At 47.2% G+C, this 25,016-nt stretch overlaps 1 protein-coding gene across 22 annotated transcripts in view; it reads right to left on the bottom strand.

Annotated features, from left to right (window-relative positions):
* The window catches only part of Tenm4 (teneurin transmembrane protein 4), a 2,974,939-nt gene that overhangs the window by 353,414 nt on the left and 2,596,509 nt on the right, over window positions 1–25,016 (bottom strand). For all 22 annotated transcript variants that reach the window (XM_039113155.2, XM_039113170.2, XM_063262756.1 and 19 more), the window contains 2 exons: window positions 10,811–11,098; window positions 7,183–7,452 (listed from right to left, as the gene is read on the bottom strand). In XM_039113155.2, the coding sequence (XP_038969083.1) occupies window positions 7,183–7,452; window positions 10,811–11,098 (558 nt within the window). The remainder of the gene's footprint in view (window positions 1–7,182; window positions 7,453–10,810; window positions 11,099–25,016) is intronic.

The following is a 25,016-nucleotide window of genomic DNA, read 5'->3' as shown; positions in this document are numbered from 1 at the left end:
CCTGTGCCTGCTGCTGCAGTCTACTCTCAAGGAGGCATCCAGGATGATCCCACTCATGCACTAGCTAGTCCCTGCCCATCCTCAGTCAGAATTCTCAGTAGTTCTAGTGCCGTCCACCCCAGGCCTTCTCCGGTGTGCTCCCCGCTTCTACCCACCTGCCCCTTTGTTGCTGTTCAAACAAGCTGTTTGCATTCCACACTAAGGTCCCTGCAGCTGTCCTTCCCTCTGCTGGTTTTCATTCCACATTCTCACAGCTCCTATTATCAATGACAAAACCCCCAGTTCACTGTGTCTACGGAGCCTTCTCTGGCCACCATAGTTAAAATTAAAACTCTTCTCCCTCACACCCTGGGACTTGTTCACACAGCGCTTACTGTCTTGGCGGTTTAGTTTTCCAACCTGTGACCCTCAGTTCTCCCCATTAAAATGTAATCTCCTTAAGAGTGAGTAATTTTGATGATTGACAGAAGCTCAGTACTTAAAACCATTCCTAGACCATAGCAAGTGCTCAAGGAATAGCATGGAACCAGAAGTATACATTATCTCAGTGAATTCTCACAAGATGTTTGGGCTTGCCAAGAGTGGACTGTGATATCAAGAAGGTCTTCCCTTGTCTCAGACTCAAGCGTGTTTATACCAAGTGTCTTCCAAATCTGACATGGGTCAGGGTACCCACTGGCTTGGTAACAAGGACAGGGATTTTCAGCAAACACCTAAGGATACTAAAAACACCGTGTCCTTGAGAACAGATAGAAGGCAAACAATCCCAAGCGGACTTTGCTATTGTTTATCCTACAGTATACAAACACGTGTGGTTGTAATAAGAAGGGAGAAGCACACGGCTGGAGGGATTCTCCGGTGGAAACTCCAGCAAGACTGGTTCTTCCCTAGTCGGTTTCTGCTGAATGTTGTAAGCCCGGTTTGATGATGTTACCTGTGTTTGCTCTCTCTCTCAATCAGGTTATTCCGTTGTCCCTGCTGGATGTTAAAAGCATCTGCTTTGACGACGTTTTGTTACTTATATGCTACTTGCTGTTTGTTCCTTTACTTTTGTCTGCTACAAAACCGGCTCATTTGAAACGGAAAGAACGGTTACCGCATTCCCCAGACCATACAGAACAGCGCTGAACTCGGTCTTACATCTTCCCACACTCCATCCCCAGATTCCCTGTGCGACATGCTTGTCTATTCGGCACACCCTCTGGGGATACCCTTGCTGGCTGTCCACACAGAATGCCCTTCTTTCAATTCCTTTACCTGTTAAATTCCTCCTGATCCTCGAGGCCCTATCTGTGGCTCCTCCTCCATGGAACCTTCTCAGATGCTTTCTAACTGCACTTTCCTCTTACATTTTTTCTCTAGCTTGGCATAGTTTGAGAGTGGCCTGGTTTGATTTTTATGTCCTGATTGTATGGGAGAGGCTGTAAAGTTCATTTGCTTTTCTGGAAGTTTGTAGCATGGGCAAGGAAATTTATGTCCTAGATATAGCCAGAATTACTTCCCAGATCTCACAATTGAGCACATTTCTACAACACAGTGCACGCCATGGAGTGACGTTGTCAAGCCACAGAATGGTCCATGTCTGGGTTTAAGTCTTGGCTGTGGCTGTCCCTTCCACAGGCCTCTGAAGGCCAGATCAGTGTGCTTGCATGGAAAATGAGAAAAAAAGTCTCTTCTATTCAGTATTACTGAATTCTTTGACTGAACCCAGGTTTTTTTCAGTCTCTTTGAGAACCTGGGGGCTCACGGTGCGCTATGAGTTACATGGTCACCTGCCCAATAGGAGACAAACTCTGAAAATGTGGCTATGTTCAGGAAAGAGTGTGGACGGCTCCCCAAGCAGGAGGGCACTGTTCAGCTTCTAGCCCAGCTATGTGGCTCAACTCTATTCTGGAAGATACTGTCTCTCAGGGCAGTAGTTGGAATTGCAGCACTTTGAACATTTCAAACTGACTGATAGATTTTCCCCTAGACCTTGGTAAGAATGAATCTCAAGGGTCTGGGGGCCAGGGAGAGTGGAGGGTGAGCCAAGCAGACTTGGTAAGGAGCACTCTCTTCACATGCCTGGAGATACCCGCCTGTTCTGTGGACTTGATGCCTCATTAGCTTAACTCACAATTTCCTCTTTGATGCCAGACTGTATAATCTTGGGGGTGCAGGGGAAAGACCTGAATTTCTTTCATTTTATTTTCTAAGTAATTTTCTAAGTTGGCGCCTTAGATAAAAGCAGAGAGGGCTCCTAGGCATCTTCATGCCTACAGATATGGCTCTGCAGTGGGCTTCTCTGGGAAAACCTCTCTTTCCTGCTCAATCCGACTGTACCAGGCTTCCAGACCCAGGTTCAGAACCCGAGTGAGGGAGAGGATTGACCTCTGCATACTCAGGGAAAGTGAGTAGGTCCTTCCGGAGATCTTTGAGTAAATGGCATGATCAGATGCCTGAATTCAGGATCCCCAGTGGTGGACAGGCTAGCAATACCTCAAAATTGGCATTATATTTTCAATTTTAAATTATTTTTACTTTCTATGTGCATGTACATACATATCTGTATGGGTTCACATGAGTCTATGGGGGTGCACATACATGTGAAGGCCAGAGGTCAACTGTGGGCATGGTTCCTTAGGCACTGTCTCCCCTAATTTTCTTCTTTTTTGAGATAGTGTCTATCATTGGTCTTGGGCTTGCTAATGGCTAATGGCTTGGGATAGCTATACTGGCTATCCAGTGAGACTCGGGGATCTATGACCCCAGCATTGGAATCACAAGCTTGCCATTGTTCCTGGCCTTTCATTCCTTTCAAATGTTGGTTCTAAGGATGGAAGTCAAGTTCTTATGCTTATGTGGCAAGCTGAGCTGACTGACTGAGCCACCACCCCAGACCTCAGGTTTTATAGTTCTTAACTATGAAGATTAAAGTTACTCTCACTGAGCCCTATTAAGAGCGTAGCTCGGCAGTATTAGTATGTTTACCATACTGTATGACCATCACTCCTGTTTATCTCCAGAGCCTTCTCGTTCTCCCAACTGGAGCTCTGTAGCCAGTAACAATCACCTACCCCTCATCTTAGGGTTTTACTGCTGTGAGCAGACACCATGACCAAGGCGTGGTGCTGGAGGAGCTGAGAGTTCTAAAACTTTATCTGAAGGCCACTAGGAGAAGACTGGCTTCCAGGCAGCTAGGATGAAGGTCTTAAGCCCATGCCCACACTGATGCTTCACTGTTGAGCTACTTCAACAAGGACACACCTCCTAATAGTGCCACTCCCTGGGTCAAGCATACACAAACCATCATATAACTTATGCTCCTCCCCCCATCTCTAAAAACTACTAACGTGTTGCTTTTGAAGCACAGGTTCTGTGGCTCAGAGATGAGGACCAAGTTGTTCAAGGCTTAACAGCTGGGACTTGGTCCAGGTTTCCCGGGGATGGGGGTGGGACTCTGAAGTCAGTGATTTTTTTTTTCCAAATCTGGAATATGGCACTGCCATTGTACAGCACCACAGGTGGCTAACTTCCCACTTCTCCCACTGCTGCTCTGCTTCCTACGTTCTAGAATAATGCCTGCCATGCCAGGGACACTCAGCAATCACAAAACAAATGACACATGAATCCACAGGAGAGATTTTTGCCATCCTGCCCCAGGGTTGGGAATGGAGCCCTGATCACATCCTCTATCTTCTGAAAAACATTTATTGGATGCCTACTGGGTGTCTGTCATGCTGGATCCTCCTTGCTGCCCCCAGCTTGGTGACTCCCTCCAAGGCGCCTGAAGGTTATCTCTGCCTGATGGTCTTGAGGAAGATATGTTTATATTGCTAGTCAATTTTTGTATTTATTTCAATTAAACAATGACATAAAAGTGGCTGACATTAACTTTCAGGGACAGAAACTGGCTTTAATGGACCCCATAAACATTATTACTGATGGCAGTTGCACGCAGCAGCCCCGTGACCTCCGCGGAAGCTCCCACTGCAGTCAATACTGCTGACCGTTACTACTGGCTGGTGCAAGGCTGGATGTGAAAGGGTGTGCACGTTTCTGTGGCCGGAGGTCACAGGGGTTTATGGGTCAACCCTTTACATTTATCAGGAGGTCCCCCTTGAGAACTCGGATTCACATTGCCGCTGTTCTTAAAGGAGAGATCCCCAAACTCCCTGGGACTCAGACGGATGCAGACAAAGGACAGGAGAAGTCCACATTCCAATCAAAGCTTTGCCAACATGCAGAGAGTTGCCATCGAGTTAGTTGACTTTTGTTTGTGGAGGGTTTGTTTTCCCATCTGGAGAATGGGAATGCCATTGCAGTACTATGGGGACTAGAGGCTAGCACATGTGTGCACTGGGGCCCTAGGCAAGTGCTGATTTCCCCTATTCCTAAGCAGTGACCTCACTGTGATGGGATGAGTAGCTAACACATCCAGTATATCCAATCCCTCCTCCTCTGATGGGATCCAAGCTCTCTTCAGAGAAAATGGAGAGAGCCAGGTCTACAGGGGTGGATGGTTGAGTGGCAGAGTATGGGATGGTGGAGGGTCAGATGGGAAGGGAAGAGAGAAGAGGATCCTGGAGAGAACAGACTCTATGGATAGGACCTGGCCTCGTTTCAGCCAGGCACACAGTACTGTGCCCTTTAGTCCTCTGACCCTCAGTTTCCTCACCTAAGCAACAATTCTATGAACCTCATCAATGAATAATAGCAAACCAGTCTGATGGTCACCATCTTTATTCGAGCTGGAGTATAAAACAGCCATTAATGAAACTTCCCGATGGAGTCAAGGCTCCAGAGAGTTTGGAAACCTGCAGGGTGTCTGCTTTGGGAGTCCAGGCCTGAAAGAGATGCAGAAATCAGAGGTCCTTTGTTGGATCCCCTTCCACTCCTCTGCCTGACCATTTCCTCTGAGTATAGCTGCCTCAGAGCTCTAAGTGGAGCTTTAAGGTCTGAGTGGAGACGGAAAGTGGGGGTGGGGCATGAGGGGAACCAGCAACCAACCTCCTGGCCCCACTATCTGCAGACTCATCACATATGTCATTATCACCCCAACAGAGGCTTAATTCAGCTGTAATTCAGCTCTCAGGGATATACAATAACGTGTGTCTTGCTCTGTCGTGACTTTATAGAAAGTGATCCTTTATCACCATAGCAAGAAGCCCTCCAAAGAACAGGCAATCCTCATATTTGCTACACAGAAAATTCAACAGAATAACTAGAGCTAACAGAGTTAAGATTTTAGATTGGTAAAAGGGCCAGAGTTCTAATTCCATCGAGCATGTGAACCAGGCAGATTTCTTGGCTTTTGTGGCTACAGTTCCGATTCTTGCAATGGCTGTAATAAAATCGACTTCAAAGAGTTGAAGAGGCAGTAAATGAGCTCCCGTGGCTGAAGCGCTCAGCCATGCTTGGGCACTGAGAATCAGGAACCGTGGTTAACTCTCTCTAGCCCTCTCACTTTCCCCTTCAGCACACCAGCATTAGATAGCCTGAACCCCAGGTCTACAAGGTCTTCAGCTCAGCTCTTACAGAAGGCAGCTATCAGAACACTACCCCCTCCCAGATGAGCTGAGAATAAAGGGGTCTGTGGTTAAAGACTTATCAAGGGTGCTACCTACAAATGCTGGTAATTAATCCATCAGGAGGCATGTTAATTTAAAGGTTCTGAGAAGTCCTGCACAAGAGAAACTGGTTTAAGCTTGTTTAATGTTCTCTCACTGTGATGTCGTCGCAAAAATACTTTCCCTCTTCTAATTTAAGAGCTCAGAAAATGAGGAGTATGGACCTCATTTAAATTGTAAGTGGGGAGAGTGAGGGCTGGAAAATAACACAGGCAATGCCATACCCCAGACCAGTGATGGAGTAGATATTTTCTGTTCTTCCAACTAGAGATCATTTTCTCTGAGTGACCCTGCCGTTTAAACTAGTGCTGTGGTTCTGTGTAGTGAGAGCTAGGGAGAGTCAGGGCGGTCAGCTCAGACTGGGCCTCGGTGGCAGATGAAGGTGTACAAGTTACCCACTGTGGAAGGGAAGATCCACAGGGGCTGAGGTCACAGGGCCCTCCCTGGAGTTGGGGGGTAGGGTGACACTGTCATGTTAGTTCTTAGGCCCCGCCTCTCCTTAACTCTTACAAAGAATTCAGGACCCAGAGGGCAGAAGAGACACCTGGAATCCTGCTGCAGCTGGCTCTTTAAGGAGCTGAAATCCTCTACCAGGTTCTGACTGCCCTGGTCAGCTGCCTGGTCTCTAATCTGGGCTTTGATCTTCTGCAGCTCAGCTGGAGCTGTCTTGTTAAAGGGGCTAAACCCTCATCCCCGACCCAGATGCTGGCTGGGAGTCGAGGTTTAGAGCATTAGTGCATTTAGAGCTCGCAGCCAGTAGGGGGCACTGGCACCTGGCTGGCTTTTCTCATTCTGACTTTTTAAAAAGCAACCTCCCGTGTTGCACTGCCAGTTATCGTAATGAACACACATTCCCGGCTGAACATCTCAGAAACAGGTCTCCCCAGGTGGGGCTGTTTTAAGCTTTGCCAGTCTCTCTGAGGTCCCAGCATTGGTCTACAGTGGACCCCTCCACAGGGCTGACGTGGAGGGGCAAACCCCATTGTGCTTTTGTGATACATTTTTATGCTGCACATTTCCTGACTCCAAGACTTTGGGTTCCTGGACATACGGTCATGTAAACCTTTTCCTCCTAACAGGAACTTTGGAACCTTTGAGCTCTATGTCCCCTACATTCCAAATGTCAAGTTGTTCCCATTTGACAGTCTTGGCCCATAATCCTTCTGAGCAACAGAAGGCAATGGGACAGGACAGGAGATTGTCTAGGACTGCCGAGCATTCATGCTAGAGTCTTAGAGCAGAGCCGGTCCCTCTGGACTCCACAGGGAACCAGCTCTCCCAGGGGAATGGCTACCAACATCCATACTGTCTGCTCCCTTACCTTGTAAGTAATAACCCAGCCCTTTAGCCCTGCCCTAGTCTGGACCAAAAGTGCAGCGACCCATCTCTGACATGTCACTGAGGGGTGGGTATTTCATGGGACCCTGCCAAAGGCTCTGACTTTTGCCCACTGAGGGCAAAGCAATTTTTCGTCAGCTTCACCAGAGCTCCAGTGATGGAGGAGGAAATCAATATTATAATTAAAACCGTGCCCTGGTAACCGGGGTAACCACGGGCCAGGTGAGCCACTCACCGGTTTCGGTGTTCTCATGCTCTGTGTCCGTGAGTGTGAGGTTGGAGTTAGCCCGGCTAGACAGGCAGGAACTTCGCCCTGACCGAGTGCTCCGGCCCCACAGGCGCACTGGGTGTTCAGGGGACAGCACAGTGTCTGCTTCCAGGTCTGCATCAGAGCTGGCCCCCATGGAATAGCCACAGTGTGGGAGGCCGATATCTGTTCTGTAGAGGGTTCCATGAGGGGGAGTCATCTCTCCCAGTCCCAGTTCTCGAAGAGTGAAATTAGTGCCTGAGAGGAAACAAGATAATCATGGGGAAGGTGCTGGGAAAATTTTCGAAACCAGAAGCCCCTTTCCCCTGGATTCACAGCTGCACTCACTGTATTTTGACTCATGGTATTGGTTCCAGCCACTTCCTCTGCCTGTAGGGCTCTTTTTACCCCTCCTTCTCTAGCCAAGTGCTGCCTGCATGTAAAAGCTGATTCGAACTGTCTTCCTCTGGGAAAGCTCTTCGTTATCCACCTCTACTTGTTCATAGTTCACTGTCTCCTGCACCCAGGTCCCCCTGGGAGATGCCTGGCCCTGGTGCTATTAGATGGTAGAGTTTCCTGCCGCTTCTGCTGAAGGTGGCCTCTACACAGGCTGATACTCTAATCTTGTCTAATCTCTAAATTTCTGTGTCTCCAGCCAAATACAGTATTTTCAAGGCACTCAGTTTAACATATCTGTTAAATTGCATTGGGGACTTGTCAACAAGTCCCGAACAGGACATGACCTCTTGGGTGAGCCCTGCTTAGGTTCCTGGGACCAGGAGTGCCTCTCTGGCCTGGCGAGTGGAACCTGGAATGGGAGAGAGTTCAGAAGCTAGCACAGCCATGATCTTAGGCAAAAGTCGTGAAACCTTTCCTTACTGGTGGGTGAAGAATGTGCTCAGTATCAGCAGCCCCTCGTGCCTCTGCTCCTCTGCCCTGGCTACTGTAGCCACTTCCATTCCGCCCCCTCTCCATGATCTCCCTAGATCCAGCTGCCAAACAAAGTTTCCCATCAGCAGCAGGTCCTGTGCCTCAGGGACCTCTGGGCTCTGCTCAGTGGCCAGGCAAATGTTCTGATTGGCTGGGATGTGGGCCAGACCAGATGTTCCGTACGTCGAATCTCACCCTCTTGTGCCATACTCTACTTTGCTCTCCTGCTTTTTTTTTCTTCTTAAAAACAAACAAACACCAACAACCGAAGTGTGCCTGGAGCCCAGTTCCCCTGTCTCTGTGCTGGTCTCTGCACATTCCCAGCTCTGGCTCCTGTGCACGTGCACGCTCTAGCCCTGTTCTGCTCCCACCCAGCCTATATCTGCGCTTTACTGGGCTAATCCTCTCAAGAGAGGCTACTTGTGTTATAAAGAATGACTGCTATGCTAAGGGAAAACTCAAATTTATTTTCCCTAAACGGCCCGGGCCACACTGATTTCCATATGGCTCCCCACCCCCTCCCCCCATTCCCTTTTAAGCAGATAGAATTGGCATGGATACTAAGTGAGCTGAGGTATCCAGAGACAGAAGGAAGGCAAGGTAAGCCCCAGCTCCTAGAGTGCAGGGATCCTGGGGAGGCAACTGGTGAGGTGAGATTTTTTTTTTCATCATTGTATGACCTTTGACCTCTTTCCTGGGGAGCCTAAAACACAGGTTGCCATCCCACCTCCTTCAGCATCTAACTGTAAGATTCCCGATGGCTGTTTACAAACTGGGCTGCACAGGCTTGGGGATGATCATTTGTTCTGCACAAGGACCAGAGGGGCCCCTTTGCTATGCCTGGTGTGCTAGGCTTGCATCTGAGCTCAGGCTCACTTAGCTCTCTGTCAAGCATGAGCTGGTCAGGGTTAGAGGAAAGCTTGGGAGGGGTCTTGTCTCTTCCCTTCACTGGGGCTTAGCGGTGACAAGAGCAGGGGGTAGCTGCATCCCTATAAAGTATCAGGGACATGCCAGGCTCTGGTGGCAAGGTATTGTTTACAGTCCTCACTAATCCTCTAGGGCAGCCTGCCATTAGGTAGCATTATCCTGCTGCCCAGGTGAGGATGCCTCGGGCTGCAACAGCTGCAGAGCCAGAATTCAAATCTAGATCTGTCTGATGCCAGAGCTTGAGCTCTTAACCACAAGCTGGGGAAGCTTTTCTTCCAGCCTGAGAGGCAGCCTTCCTGGTGGGACAGCTTTCATGTGGATCAAGACCTGTGGGAGGGAGTGGAAATGAGGCTAGGTGGTTCTCTCTCTCTCTCTCTCTCTCTCTCTCTCTCTCTCTCTCTCTCTCTCTCTCTGTCTCTGTCTCTGTCTCTGTTTCTCTCTCTCTCTCTCTCTCTCTCTCTCTCTCTCTCTCTCTCTCTCTCTCTCTCTGTGTGTGTGTGTGTGTATTCATGTGAGAGCCCAAGTATGTGTGTATGAGAATGAGTGTGTGGGCACATGTGTGAGTGTATGTATGTGTGAATGTGGTAAATGTGTGCATGTATGTATGTATGTGAGTGTATGTGAGCAAGTGTGTGTGTGTGTGTGTGTACACGTGTGTGCTTCTGTGTGCCTGCATGCTCCTCTGACTTGTTTGCTCTTGGGAACATGATTCAATCTAGGATTGTTGTGAGGATCTAACAGCATTTCTAAAACATATCCAAATTGCCTCAGATGTGGTAGATGCTGCCGGTGGTAAGGAGAAGCACATGGCAGAATTCCAGTGCACTGCTCCCGTTTCGAGGGACTATGGTCACCTACCAGGCCTCACAGAGGCCTTGAAGTAGAATAGCAGGCACCTTGGAGGTACCAGAGCAGGAGGTGATCATCCCAGTGGGATGCAGCGACAGTTTAGATGGGCTAGGCCATGGATCGTCTAGGATGGCTGTGGAGAGGCAGGTCTTCTAGGAAGACAAGGGGGAACTAGGAAGGTCTCCTAGAGTCAGGTTGAAGATCTTGGAGAAAGTGCATGGATTCATACTCACGTTTCCCTGTGGTTTATGAAAGAGGGTGCCATGAATGGACGGCTCTGGGTTGGTTGGCCATTGAACATATAACAGTGTCCAGGACAGGGTGATGGCAGAGGGAAAGGAGAAGAGGGTTTGGCTGAAAGGTATTCTGGGAAGGGATTCCTAGACTTTGCTGAGGACAGTAAGGAAGAAGTGAGGAAGGAGGCTCTGACATCAGGATAGCTCCTGAATCGCTAAATGTTATAGTCTAACCTTTGCTGCGGCTTCCTCTCAAGGTCACGCAGCTTGACACAGAGAAGGTGCTAAGATATGCGTGTGGAATGAATAAATCCCCAAACTAAGACTAGCATTTGCTTAGCACTTACTTCTATTATCATGTGTACAACTTAAAGGTGTCATCCCACCGAGGCCTCCCTCACCAGTCACTGTGATAGGGAGACTGCACATGAGCATTTAACACAGGAGAGCAAAGTTCAGCAGGAAGCCCAGTCTCCAGCCACTTCTCTAAGGTCAGACATGTCTGTTCCTGCAATGAACTACCAGTCAGGCTCTTACTAGATCCAAGAGCCAAAGCAGTAGGAACTTGGATTTTTTTCTAGAGGCACCTCCTCCCTGGCCAGCTCACCTGCATTTTCACGCAGGCTCACACCTGTACACATTTGTGTTCAGCCCCCATTTTGGCGTGCACTCACCTGTGCGGCAGAACTCCTCCGACTCCTGTGGTACCATGTCCTTGACGCGGCTGCCATAGGCTAGGCGAGCATCTTGGTCATATGCCTTCAGGGTCTCGCTGGAGCTGTAGGACTTCTGTGGGCCCTTGCCCTCCTCGCTGTCGGCTGATGAGCTGGTGTAGCGGCGCTCAGCATCGCGACGCCTGGTCAGCGAGCGATAGGGCTTCCTCTCCTTCACGTCCATGGCCTCTGGCTCACGCTCTTCCACATCCACAAATTGGGCCCTTGCCGCACTCAGGGCTGAGTGGTCTGCAGTGGGGAAAACCAAAGAAAGACTGAGCCCCTGATTTGGGCCGAAGAGACAATGCCAGGATCTATCCTGCACTCAACATATTCTTGGATCAAAGTGACTTGTGAACTAGGCTTCCAGGGTGTGGGCAGGCTCCCTCATTAACTGACAGTCAGCAGCATAGGGTATTGGCACTTGGTGCCTCTCATGAACAATCCTCTTTCTGTTACTTGGCCTATTTGAGGATGTGTCATGTTCTCCCTTAGGGCTGGGGATTAATGGTGCCCAGAGACCACAGGGCACCTAGTAATGGCTGGAGGTAGGAACTGCGTCCATGCTATTCCCATCATATCTGCTGAAAGAGGGCCTAACCCTGAACTTAGGGGCTCTTTGTGAATCTGAGAAATGATTGACTATAGGCAGGACAGAAAGTAAACATTTCTTCAGTTATCTCACTAGATCACAGTAGGTGTGCGGTTATTATTACTGTATTCGGTAACAATCTCCATAAGGATTTAAATAAGGATTTAAATAATGGCTAGCTTTACATTCCCACCAGCAGTGTGTCAGGGTTTCCTCATGTCTATATCCTCACCAGCACTTGTTGTTATCTGTCTTCTCGGTGTCTTGCCATTCTGCCTACATATTAACACTGCATTGAACTCAATCTTACCTAGTCAGAAATGCAGTGGCTTTATTGCTCTATACTGACATGTCACCTGAAAGTGTTTCCCTTAATGGTATCTGCATTCTCCTTCCAGAGTCTTTTTTTAGCTCTGGGACACAAGCACAACCTCTCCCCATTCTTGAAAGGGTCGGGAGTTCAGTCTATGAGGAAAGCTGTCTATCATTCAAATGATCAACAAATGAGATGGTTTGTTTTTCTTGAAGCCTCTAACCTCTTCAGTTCTGGCTTCCCCTTGTCCAATTTGTCAGATCAACACTGGCATACAAAACATTCTCCTCTTTGCTGTTTTGCTCAAGGAGTAGCCAAATAGGAGCTCTCTGGTAAATGGAACGCACCTGAACTCTCTGCCTGGCCAGACTTTGCCAGCAAGGTTGCTGCTCAGTGCCTGTCCATGATGCAGTTGGAGGGTGGGGCTTAGGGATGCTTTCTGAAATTTTAAAACAAGCTGGACTGGGAATTTAAATTTTGAAACACAATATGAATTTTAAGATGTATGTTTCACGTTTTGATTTTAAGTTCTGTTGCAGGCCAAACAAAACCCAGTGGTAGTCCGGTTTTGGTCTGAGGATTAGCAGATTGCCTGTGGTCATTGGCTTTGGCATCAGCCCTTCAGCTCTTCCCTCCTACGAGCTCAAAGGCACTCTCCAGAGTAGCTCTTAGCTCCAGAGCCCCGTAGGCCAACAGGTCAACCCTATGTCCTAAGCAGGATACCACAGTCACTTTTCAAGGAGATGATCTGGAGTTAGCACTCGATGTATTAGTATGCATCCACTTTGGATGTATTATGAATTCTGATTGCTCACTATAGACTTTCCCCAGCATTTCCCGGCACTGTTCAAAGCACAGATATTTGTGATCTCATTGGTGTATAAAAGCCATGGAGTATAAAATGAGACTATTTTCATGAACTTTGAAGCATTCAGTTTCCAACCTTGGCACATGTCATGAGTCAGTAGTAGCAAAGCTGGCAATATGAGAGAGACCAAAATTGTACCTAGATGCAGCTAAATGGAGTGGATTTCTTGGGGTCTTGGTTCTCAAAATATGCTTGATAATTTGGCAGTGGATTGACCTAGGTCACACAAGAATCAAGTTACATGACTAAAGCCCAAAACTAGGTTCTGAATTCTGCTGTCTTTTACAAGATATTTACTTTTATTTTATGTGGATGAACATTTTATACACCATGTGCCTGGCTGGTGCCTACAGAATCCATGAGATGGCATTGGATCCCCACATGATGATTCTAGAAGTCTATTCTGTGATCTCGCCAAGCCTAGAATTTGGCTGTCCTGATATTCACCCTCCCAATACTGGTGGCCAAGACCATATACTGGGGGTCCAAGAAGCAAGGCCATAAGGAAGACTAGAGGTCATTCATACCTTCTATCATTATAATCTTTAGTTTAAAAACCATCTTGCAATGCAGCCCATATACACATTGGTAAGCGAGAATATTTATAGAGTATGTGACTGGAAGCAGAAAATCTACAGAAGTTACTGCATGGTAACTAATGCTTGCTCATAGTTCCCATGTCAATCTAATATTTTTAAAAATCAATTTTTTATTCTGTGTGTGTGTGTGTCTGTGTGTGTGTCTGTGTGTGTGTCTGTGTGTGTGTCTGTGTGTGTGTGTCTGTGTGTGTGTGTCTGTGTGTGTGTCTGTGTGTGTGTCTGTGTGTGTGTGTCTGTGTGTGTGTGTCTGTGTGTGTGTGTCTGTGTGTGTGTCTGTGTGTGTGTCTGTGTGTGTGTCTGTGTGTGTGTCTGTGTGTGTGTGTGTGCGTGTCTGTGTGTGTGTGTGTCTGTGTGTGTGTGTGCGTGTCTGTGTGTGTGTGTGTCTGTGTGTGTGTCTGTGTGTGTGTGTCTGTGTGTGTCTGTGTGTGTGTCTGTGTGTGTGTGTCTGTGTGTGTGTCTGTGTGTGTGTGTGCGTGTGCGTGTGTGTGTCTGTGTGTGTGTCTGTGTGTGTGTCTGTGTGTGTGTGTGTGCGTGTGCGTGTGCGTGTGTGTGTGTGTGTGTGTCTGTGTGTGTGTGTGTGCGTGTCTGTGTGTGTGTGTCTGTGTGTGTCTGTGTGTGTGTGTCTGTGTGTGTGTGTCTGTGTGTGTGTGTCTGTGTGTGTGTGTGTGTGTCTGTGTGTGTGTGTCTGTGTGTGTGTCTGTGCGTGTGCGTGTGCGTGTGCGTGTGTGTGTGTCTGTGTGTGTGTGTGTGTGTGTGTGTGCGTGTGCTTGTGGAGGTCTGATTTCCTCAGGGCTGGAGTTATGGGTGGCTGTGAACCACTAGACATGGTCCTATTGAAAGAGGAACAAGCACTTCTAACTGCTTAGCCATATCGCTAGCCTTTCAATCTTTTAAATTTTTAAACAGAGGCTGATTATAACTCTTTAGATTGATATTATGACCCCAAAATGGTTTTTGACCTACAGCACTGTTCTGGTTTAATTTGGGCAAAGATTTACAGCAACTACTGCACTGTCCCTTGTGGCTTTCCCAGCTCCAGAGTGCTAGACATGCAGCTGATATGAATAAGCACACAAGAAAGGCTAGCCATCATGAACACGCATGGCTAACACACCTCATCGTCATACCAAGTTAGCACCAACAGTAGTAAATATATTTGTAGTAGAAGCCAATGCTAATTGGGTGCTCGCTTTAACTGCTATCGTAAGTGATAGTGGGCCAGATCTCCTTGCTAATCCTGCCGTGTGGGTTATGGGACTATGAAAATTTCAGTTGAGGAGGGTGACTCTCATGCCCAAGGTCACACAGCTCTGCTAGAGCCCAAGTTATGCCCAGAGAAATGAATTTGGCACACGGATGTTTGGATCATTTGTAGGATGCTTTTGCTCCCTTTGGGCTGTGCCGGGTGTATTTCCAAAGCCCAGGCCATGCCACTGCTCTGCCCATGCCCCCTTTGCATCCCAGCCCAGCCACTAGGACCAATCCCATCTTCTTGACCAAAATAAACTTGTAGATTTGGACCATCTCGTTGCATCTCAAGAACCACTTTCATTTCCTTGTGCAAGGTGCTCTCTCCCCACCCCGTTGGACATGCTGCCCTTTCCCTGTTCACACAGATAACTAGATACTGGTTTGGAGTCTACTTCTCCCTTCTAAGGCAAGCCTGGCTTTCATGATGTTCACAGCTGTTCACTGAGTAAATAAGTAAACAGAGGTTTGGTTGGCCTGTATTTCCTTCCTTTTAACCCTAACATTTTTGGTGAATCACTTTAGTTTAATATGTAACAACTAACCTAGTTGAATATAAAAACTAAATTAGAGGCAATCCTTTTTTTTTTCCTGGAGCTGAGGACTAAACCCAGAGCCTTGCACTTGCTAGGCAAGCACTCTACCACTGAGCTAAATCCCCAACCCCCAATTTTTGTTTTCTGTTTTTTGTTTTTTTTTGGGGGGGGGTGCTTAGAGGCAATCCTGAAACATGTCCTTTTATGTGCAGTAGTCAGCCTGTGTTCAAAGTAGGTGTCCCTGAACTGATCAGCTGGGCGGCTTTAGACAAGTTAATCAACCTGTCTGTGCTTCATTTTCCTTATCTACAAAGCTTCTTTTGCCTGTTCTGGGGATTAAATGTATCAATATATGCCCCCGGCACACAATTAAAGCTCAATATATATTAACTATTAATGTCAGAAGCCCAGTTTTAAAAGGCATAATTGAGAAGGCTTTAACTAGCTGTCAGTTACAACTGAAAAAGGGACACGTCAAAGAACCATCAGCAGCTAAGGCTGCGACACCAGTGGGCGTAATACCTCCGTCTGTCTCTCTTCTGACTGAGTACAACAGCTTCAAGACAAAGACGGAGGCTGCATGCAAGTTCCTAAGAACAACTCAGACATCCCCAGGCAGAGCAGAGGCAGGGAGAGCCCCAGCACAACATAGCAATTCAGTAAATATTTACTTTTCTGAACAGATAGGGGGTCAGACAGAGTTCACACTTAAATTGGCATTTAGCTGAACGAGAAAGGGATGGGAGAAAAAAGGAAGGAGATGGAGAAGAATTTCCTAGAAGCAAGCAGTGACCCAGGGCTCTTGCCAGAAGGATGGGGAGCTTTGCTGGGGAAGGTGTTTACTTCCACCAGTGGCTCTGTGATCCGTGCATGGGTGGAGAACAAGCAGGAGGAAACACGTTGTTTCAACACTCCTGGTACTTCCTCACCCACGGCTGTGAGCTGTGACTTGAATGTGCTTTGCGTCTCTTCCTGCTTGCTTCCCGGACCCCCTCTAGCGCACCGTTGTTGTATTGATGATATTTGGGAAATAATTAGGTTTGATGACCTAATTAGGTTGGAGACCTCCAGACGAGGTTGGTGGCTTTATAAGGAGAGGGAAGAGATGCCTAAGCAAGCTTCTGTCCTGCATTCTAGTCTGCTAGGTGACACCCTCTACCACGTGGTCCCAAAGCAAGAAGATGCTCACATGGTGCTTCCTGATACTGCATTTCCCAAAGTTCAGAACTAAGAAACAAGCAGCAATCAACTTGTGGTCCTCTATAGCAACTGCAGATGGCTAAGGAACCAACCAACCTCCGGGTTCTCTACTGCCCGTAAAACCCAAGAGGGAAAGGTATTCTAGGTCTTTCTAGCCCTCTAAACTCTCTTTCCATGTCCATTTCTTGTCCCACAACAGTTCGTTTCCCCGGTCTCTTTTCCCTGACACGTGTCTCTATTTCAGTCTCTATGCCATTTAGTTTTTTGTCCACTTGAAGGTCAACATGGAATCTTAATTGTGAAAAACCTATCCATCAGATTAGCTGGTAGGCAAGCACAAGCATCTCATTATTGACAATTGGCTGGAGAGGGCTCAGAACACTGTGAGTGGTACAATGCCTGGGCAAGCAAACCCAGGTTTTGTAAAAAAGCAAACTGGGCAAACCATGGGGAGCAAGCCAGTAAGAAGCATTCCTCCATGGTCTCTGATTTAGTTCCTGCCTCCAGTTTCTTGCCTTGAGTTCCCTGCCATGACTGTTTTTCATGATGGATTATAAATTTAAGATAAAATAAACCCTCTCCTTCCCAAGTTGCTTCTGATCATAGTATTTATCACAATAACAGAAGGCTATCTCCATACAGCTTCCTGACATTACTCAATCCTCCTATTCTTTGTCCTGATGCTGACCATTTGTTTGTAACATTTCCCCTGGAGGAGGGGCAAAAGGAGAAGTGTGGGCTGCTGTGAGGTCTGTGGGTGTTTGCTTTGGTCCTTTTATTTTCTGCAGGCCTATGTTTATACTAATTCCCACCAGGTGGCTGTCTACCTCTAGCAAGGGATCCTTCCCTGTGAAGATCCAGGGTCGACCCCTTCCTGCTCTTTTGAGACCTTGGCCATCTTCTCTTGGCTGGTTCCTTGAGCCTGCTGTACTTCTGTCTCTTCATTAATGTCATATGGGGTGAATCTGTTTCCTGGAAGGGCCTTGTTACATGCTCGGGCTTGACCTCCCCCTAGCTGGTTAACTCTCAGCCATCATCACCATTGCCACTCCCTTAATAACTGTGGCAGACATGTTCTCATTAAACTCTCCCAAGGAGACATGAGCGAATGTCTCTTTATGCCAGGTAGGGCACCCATGACAAACACAAGAAGGGATTTTACTCAAATCTACCTTGTTTGACCAATGAGTTTAACTGGGGTTACTGTCAGGAGCATGAACAACTTTCACGTTTCCTAGCAACTATGAAGCTGCTTGTCTATCCTCAGAGAGAGGGCAGGGGCTGCTGTGCTGTAACACATTTTGTGTTGCCTCCCGAGTCCTTGCTGTCCTCAGCATAAATGGCACCAGTCTTCTAAGAGTCTCTTCCAGGTAATCATGGCTTCTCTGATTTCGGAGGTGGCGGCAATGTCATACCCAGAGCATAGAGTTCCAGCACAAGTGCAGTCAGCTGAGATAGGGTGAAGGGCTTGAGGGCACATTGTGTTCTCACTCTGAGCATCTCTGTGCATCTCTGGTTGCATTTTATGGGCGAAGCAGAGGTTTAGAGAAGGTAAATAGCCAGCTTAAAATGACAGCCATGTCATCAAGGGCTTCCTGTGCCTTCTCTCCCTGATTGAAGGAGGCAGGATGAGCTCTGGCCACCTCCTAGTGGTATGACCTTTGGACGGTTTCTTACGCCAAGATACTGATTTGTTTCAATGCTTTGACGACTGCAATACTCCATGCCACTATAAGGGATGAGGTAATTATTATTACTTTTTTAAGATTTATTTATTTTATGTATGAGTACAGTGTTGCTGTCTTCAGAAACACCAGAAGAGGGCATCAGATCCCATTACAGATGGTTGTGAGCCATGATGTGGTTGCTGGGAATTGAACTCAGGTCCTCTAGAAGAGCAGTCAGTGCTCTTAACTGCTGAGCCATCTCTCCAGCCCGGAAATTATGATAATTAATACCATAATTGTCATTGTCCTCATCATCACTACCACCATTTTTTAAAATTTATTTTTAAGCATTAATATTCTGTCAGAAATCAAACCAAGGGCTAAACCAAACAGGTGGGAGTTTTAGGGGTACTCTAGTCTTGTAATACCCAAGGAATAAAGGAATAAAGGCTACTGGCTTCCAGCTAGATGAAGCATCTGTAACTGTGGCTTCAACTGAAGTTGGTAGTTGGGTAGAATACTGGTCCCTGTGTGAGAACATTGATGTTGGCCACTTCTAGGAACCAAGAAAGGCCTTGGCACGGGCTTGGCTGCCAGCCATTCCTGAGCACAGCTCTTTAAGATTATTCTTCAGCAGCAACCCAACCATTACACAGGTGTACTGAGAACAGGTCCTTTCCAGGAAAGCAGTAGTCCAGTCTCCCACTGTGTTGGTGTCTCCAGATAACCAAGAGAAAAGCCTTGTGGTACCGGCTTTCTGTCTGGCTCGAGTATCAGCAGAGAGAGAGCCTATCAGTGCAAAGTGCTTTGACGAATTAGAAACCATGGATACTTAAGTTCCTGGTTAGACTTTGACATGGGTATTAGATGTGCTTTTCCGGTGAAAAGAGAAAGGGCCTGGGACAAGAGGACAAAAGGAATGTATGTCTATTGAGCATACATAGAGCATAACATTCCCACACTGCCCCAGGTTTCTCATCAGGGAGACCAGGCTAAATGGCTCTGGTAGCTGATTCAGTTTATACAGTGGGTAAAGACAAGCTAGGACTTGAACCCAGGACCCTCTGATTCTAAAGTCAGGATTAGGTATTTATTATGTGTGTTTGTGGTATATGTGTACACATGTGTGCTGACTGCCTATAGAGGCCAAAGGAGGACAGTGGGTGTGCTGTTTGATTGCTCTCCACTGAGACAGGATCTCTCACTGATCCTGGAGGTAGGCCGGTGACCAGCAAGCCCAGAGAGACTTGGAGTGTTGGGGTTATAGGCCGTTCTCCAGCCATCCCTTCTTGTACGGGTGCTAGGGACCTCAACTAAGTTCTTAATTCGTTTAAAGCAAGCGCTCTTAACACACTGTGTTATTTCTACTTTGTTTTGGTGTCATTTTTCTTTACATTAAACTAGCCTTGGAAGAACTAGAATGGGGAGGCCAGAGACACACTTGGTAGGGGTGGGGATCAGAATAGCATTTCAGACAGAAACAGAACAAACAAAATAAGCTGGAGTTGGAGTTGGGTGGCAGAGTCCTTGCTTAGCCTGTGCAAGGTCAGATCGCCAGGAAACAAAGCTAAGAGAAGCTATGCATGCAATCAGCTTGAGCACTGAGGCCCACACCTACAATTCTAGTATCTGGGTAGTAGAAGCAGGAAGACAGGAGATTAAAAAGACAGCCAGCCTCAGCTACAGAGTGATTCTAATCACAGTCTTAGCTACTTGAGACCCTGCCTAAAACAAGCAAAACAAGTAAACAAGCAACAAACAAAAATCCTGTTCACTAAACGCTTCTTTGTGTTCTGGTTACTGTGTGCATAGTATTCCCCTGTTCCCATGGCAACAGTGCAAGCTAGGTGCTATCCTCTTATATTTTCTCTTATTCTTGTTTTAGCAATGAGGTAACAAAAGTTCAAGGGGGCAAAGTGAATTACTCTAAAAAGCATAGTTCCCTCATGTCTGGTTCTATATTTGAAACAGAAAAAAAGTTTAAAAATCAGGAAAAAACATTGAACACAGGCTGGGTCACTAGGCAAATAATCAGTAATTCCCATTTCTTATATCAGTGCTGCAGGGGGCCTAAGCTGGCACTACAGAAGTCTCCCTCTGTCTCCCTTAGGGTATCTTCCCCTCCTCACCTAGCTCTGAATACTTGTCTCAAGCTATATTTGAGGTAGCAGAGGTCAAGAACACAGCTTAGCTGTGACTCCTAGGATCCTCTATTCAGGAAACTGGTCAATAGGGAGAGACAGGGAGGAGTGTGACAGGGCTATCGGGTCAGGCTGAGAGAGGCCAGCAGTAGAAAGATGATGAGATTTCATCACTAGAGACTGTGGTATCTAAACCAAGGACAAAGAAGGTTAGATAAAAGGTGGGCAGGGGAGGATTTGAGGTAAGAAGGAAAAATGATATAGATGTGTGGCTTCCAAACTGCTCTGATACACAGTGGAACTCTACTGATGCTACAATCCAAGGCCCACATGCAGTATAAATACGAATGTGCGTCCCCTTGTGTGCATGTGTCGAGGACAGAAGTGCCTATGGGTTGTCTTCTGTCACTGTACACCTTGAATGACGACAGGATAGCTCACTGAACCTGGGGCTCACTGTTTCAGCTAGGCTGGCTAGACACAAGGTTCCTGAATCCTCTACCCCCGCCCACCCAGCACCAGGGTTACACGCACTGGGGATCTGAACTCAGGTATTCATGTTTACATAGCAAGCATTTTACCCACTGGGCCACCTGCCTAGCTCCTACATTACAAATTTCTAAGAAAACCCAACGCTTTCGTGGAACCATGCCAAACCATACTGCAAGGGTGGGTTTTGGTATTTTCAAGTCCTTTCTACTTACATAGACTTATAATGGATTGCCAACTGACATTAGAATACACGATTGTAGCTCGCAGCATGGGTGAATGACCCTGAGCAGAAAAAAAGCCAAGTTATTCCTGGAGTTCAGACCAGGGGGAGGGAAGAAGCGGGAGATGAAGCTTGAAGTGTGGAGTGATCGGCTTGCCCAGAAGAAGTACATTTCCATAATATCAGTGGACAATTAGAAGCAGGGTGTATGTGGCAGGGAATACTGGCCAAAGACCAAAGGGAGTCCCTAGGGAGGGTACTCTCAGCTGGGATCACAGACCCCGATGCCTAGAGCAGCAGGGTAGGGTTGAAACTGCCTGGGAGAATGACCTGGGGCTGGGGCTTATGCAGAAGGGGGGATCTCAGAAACAAAGCTTCCATGTCTGGAGAGAACCCCACATCTGGACCTTTCTCCAGTTGTATTTACACAGAGGCAGGGCATAGAACATCTGTGAGGGAGATCTCCACAGACAGCAGGGCCTGGACTGCTAATACACCGTCCCCCTGCCATGGCCCACAGGGAAAAGGGCTGTTATCACCTGCTTCCCTGAAACCAGCCAGGAAATTGACTGAATTCCTGCTGGGCTAAAATTTTTATCAGTTTTGCCTAACATAAGCAGAGGGTGGTATTTTTAGTTCTGTGTGTGTCAGAAAGGCCCATAAACATTTCGGAGCTAACATGTGTTCTGCAGAATGAAAGTCCTGGGGAGTAGCTTGGCATGTAGAAAAGCATAAATCTTATTTTCCCTTAGTCCTTTAAAGCTTGCTCTTAGAATCCTTTGTTTTCACCGGGGAGAGGGGAAGACCTGGCCCTTATCCACGTGCCAGAATCTGTGCTGGAGTCTGCACACTGAGGAGGAACGTGTTGCTATCTCCAGGTTATGGATTTGGGAAAGGCTTACAGGGTCAAAGAAATACAAGTTCATGAGACACCAGGACAGGGATCCTGGACACCGGCTTCCACATTTATGCTCACTGTAAGACACCCAGAATGCATCTCTCCAGCTTTGTCACTATGGGAACCCCTTACCTCTTAAGCAGGGGGACAGTGGTATTAAGAGTGGTGCCTCCAGTGGAAGGGGAAGCCCTGGGTCCTGCTAAGACTGAACCCCCAGTGAACTAGACTATGCGGGGAGGGTGGCAATGGGGGGAGGTTTGGGAGGGGAACACCCATAAGGAAGGGGAGGGGGGAGGGTGATGTTTGTCCGGAAACCGGGAAAGGGAATAACACTTGAAATGTATATAAGAAATACTCAAGTTAATAAAAAAAAAAAAAAAGAAAAAAAAAAAAGAGTGGTGCCTAAGGCAAGGTCTTCATGTATTACCTCAGTTAAGCCTCACCATGCCCTACCTACACTTTAAAGATGAGCACATAGGATTACACAGGTCAAATACTTGCTTAGAGGACCATTTTAGGAGGAAAGCACAGGCAGGAGTCACACCTCAGCTGTCCTACCCTGAGGCTCAAGCTTTTACGAAGTCTATACTGTTTCCCACCTGGCCATCCCAATTCTAATTGTACCAGCATTCTGTTAGTTCATTCTTTTATAGCATTAGTTCTTCCAGTGGCCCACTTAGACACCATTCTGGGCTATGCTATGTGAAAGGCTTTCGTGAAGTTTCTTGGTAGCTTAGTGTTGAATAGAAAACTGAGTCAGAGAGAGGGCTTTCCTGGGAGTGAGCTGGATGGAGTGTGGCCCTGTGCCCAGCCTTGCTGTGGGGACATCTCTAATCAGTGGTTGGCAGGCAGGTGACAGATGGTGCCACTGTTTGCAGGAGCTATCTTGCCTTCTCTTGGAGGCTTGTCAGAGGCCAGGTATCAAAGGGCAGAAACTCTGATCCTGAGTCAGAGGCTTCCCCTCCAAAGGGCTAGCGATGCTCAGGACTTATGGACACAGCGGAACCTTAGTAAGCAGGAGGTTGTATGATGATGATGATTATGACGATGATGGTTGTACTGTCTACATTCCTGCTCTGTCCTTCTTTTGTCCCTGCAGCCACTGGTCAGTCAAAGTACCTTTCACAAATAATGTCATCTCAGAGTTTAGATGGAAGTCACCACTCACGTTGGGTACTCGATGTCCATTGGTTCCAGTTCTACTCTGTGGTTGCCACATGACTTCAACTCTGGAGACTTGACGATCTCTAGGGACAGCTCTACCTACTAGCTTTTACTTCCTGTTATGGAGTCAAAATTTGCCTCCTTTTGGCTCCCTTCCCTCTACAAGCCTCAGCTCTCTATCCCCTGGGATTCTAGGAAAGCTGTCTAGTGTTTTATTCCCCCAGAATAATCTTTCCAGATTGAAGACAGGGCCAATCTGTGTCCTTGAGTTCTCTGTTAGAGGGAGCCTGTCTCAGTGATCTTCAAACCCTTGTCTTTTTGGTAATTTCCCCCAGGATTTGTCTGCACCCTCTCTCCTCTCACCAGCCCCTTAGGAAATCTTGGGATTCATCCTGAGGAGCTGGGTTGAGGTTGGATTCCAAGGAGTCACAAAGTAGTCAGCAGGTCAAACACATCCACCCTTGGTTCTACCACAGAGGATGTAAAGGAACAATTGACACAGATGCCTACCAGCAGAGATGAGACACTGACTTTAGGCCTCTGCTGCCTGGGAGATGGTCCCTGAATTGAGCCACCAGGCTGAGTCTGGAGTTACCTAGTGGACCAGAGAGGAAGGTGTCCTTTATTGTCCCTTGGCTTTCTCATTGTGTGACAGAAACCACTGGAGTCCTTATAGAATGATGCCCTCTCTCCTTATCTGTCCGATGTATACCTCTCTACCCCCAACCCCCTAACCGCCCCCCACAAAAGAAGCTGGACCTATTGCCTTTGCAGAGTCAGATCCACCTTGGCCTAAGGAGTTATCTTCCAGGTCTCCAGGTTCCTTATGAACACCACCTTGGGATGTTGCCTACCTTTTTCAAAGTTCAGCCCATAGACTAGTCCCTCTGTTCTTTCTCTCAGGAAACCCTTGCAAGAGACAAGGCTGCAACTTGGTTTATTTTGGTGCTAACTATGCACAGAGTTGTTTTTCTCTGACTTTCAGTGGGCTTGGCCTAGACCTGCACTATGAAATATTCAAAGTAGAGTAGAGATGCTGATTAATTGAACATCCCCTATGGTGGCCAAGTCTTAGCCTGCAATTACCTGGGGTTCCCACCAGAACTCCTCTTCAACAAATGAGGAGGAGGAATCTAAGGGAAACCAGACTCTCTGTGCAGCAGGCAGCAGTTTGAGGCTTCTGGAAATTGCAAGACTTTCATGGAAAATGTAATTTACTTTTCTTCTTTTTAATCTTGAAAAGAGTCAAGCTACATAGCCCAAGACACACTTGAACTCAAAGTTCCCTGCCTCAGGCTTCTGGGATTGGAAGCACGATCTACCATACTCGTTGACTCAACAGTTTAGCATGGAGGATTCTTCAGCCTGAAGAGAGTTTGGGGGGAATTTCTCACCTGTGGAAGGAACTGGTACCTTTTTTCCTTCTGTCTTCTATGTCATACCCGGCCCTAATCCCAGGCAGCTATGCAATGGATTGAAGATACCCTTTCCCATCCTTTAGACTCCAGTTCACAAACTGTTCTGTTAATTCAAAAAGGGATCACTCTCTCAATGGTAAGAGCAGGACCCTATTTAGATCTCGCATACCCAGAGATGTCCCTCTCAGAGCCATGAACATTTCAGTTCCCCCAACCCCACCTCAGGGCAGAAAATCTCAGTGGCAACAAACTATGGAAACAGTTCCAATCTCAGCCTTTTGTGAAACAATTATAGAGTTATAGTGTCTCTCCAAGTCTGTTTCCTCATTTGTAAAACTGTGGTCATTCCCATGTCTTCTTAGGAAATGATATCAGAAGCCTTACTCGACATAAGTTTGAAGGGATTTTAGCGCAGAGTATAGCCCACAGTGGTACTTAAGGGAATATTCCTTCTTCAGAGAGATAATAGCATCTCACACCAAGAATATGTGTGAGTTTAAAAAGAGGCACAGTAGGGTGCAGTTCCTCCTGTGACCCAGTGGTGTCATGTGGCCATAGATAAGCACTACTTCATCTGAGACTCAGACCCCTCCTATGTGGCATAGAAATGGGGGTCCCGTGTTTAGGGTTAGTATGTGGAAGAGGGACATGCTTTGTGTGCATAAGAACTTTTTGTCTAATGAAGCCCCAGGGCAGGGCTGACTGCTGCCAGTGATGATGTCACAGGGTCAGAAAGGGTAGAAACTAAGGCACCATAGCCAGTCCTCCCAGTGAGTCAAAGCTAGGTGTATGGTTTCGGTGGTCACCCAGT

This window comes from Rattus norvegicus, chromosome 1 (assembly GCF_036323735.1).
Source record: "Rattus norvegicus strain BN/NHsdMcwi chromosome 1, GRCr8, whole genome shotgun sequence".
NCBI classification, from domain to species: Eukaryota; Metazoa; Chordata; class Mammalia; order Rodentia; family Muridae; genus Rattus; species Rattus norvegicus.
Note: the sequence above shows the minus strand (reverse complement) of the source record. Positions and strands in the feature narration are given on the sequence as shown.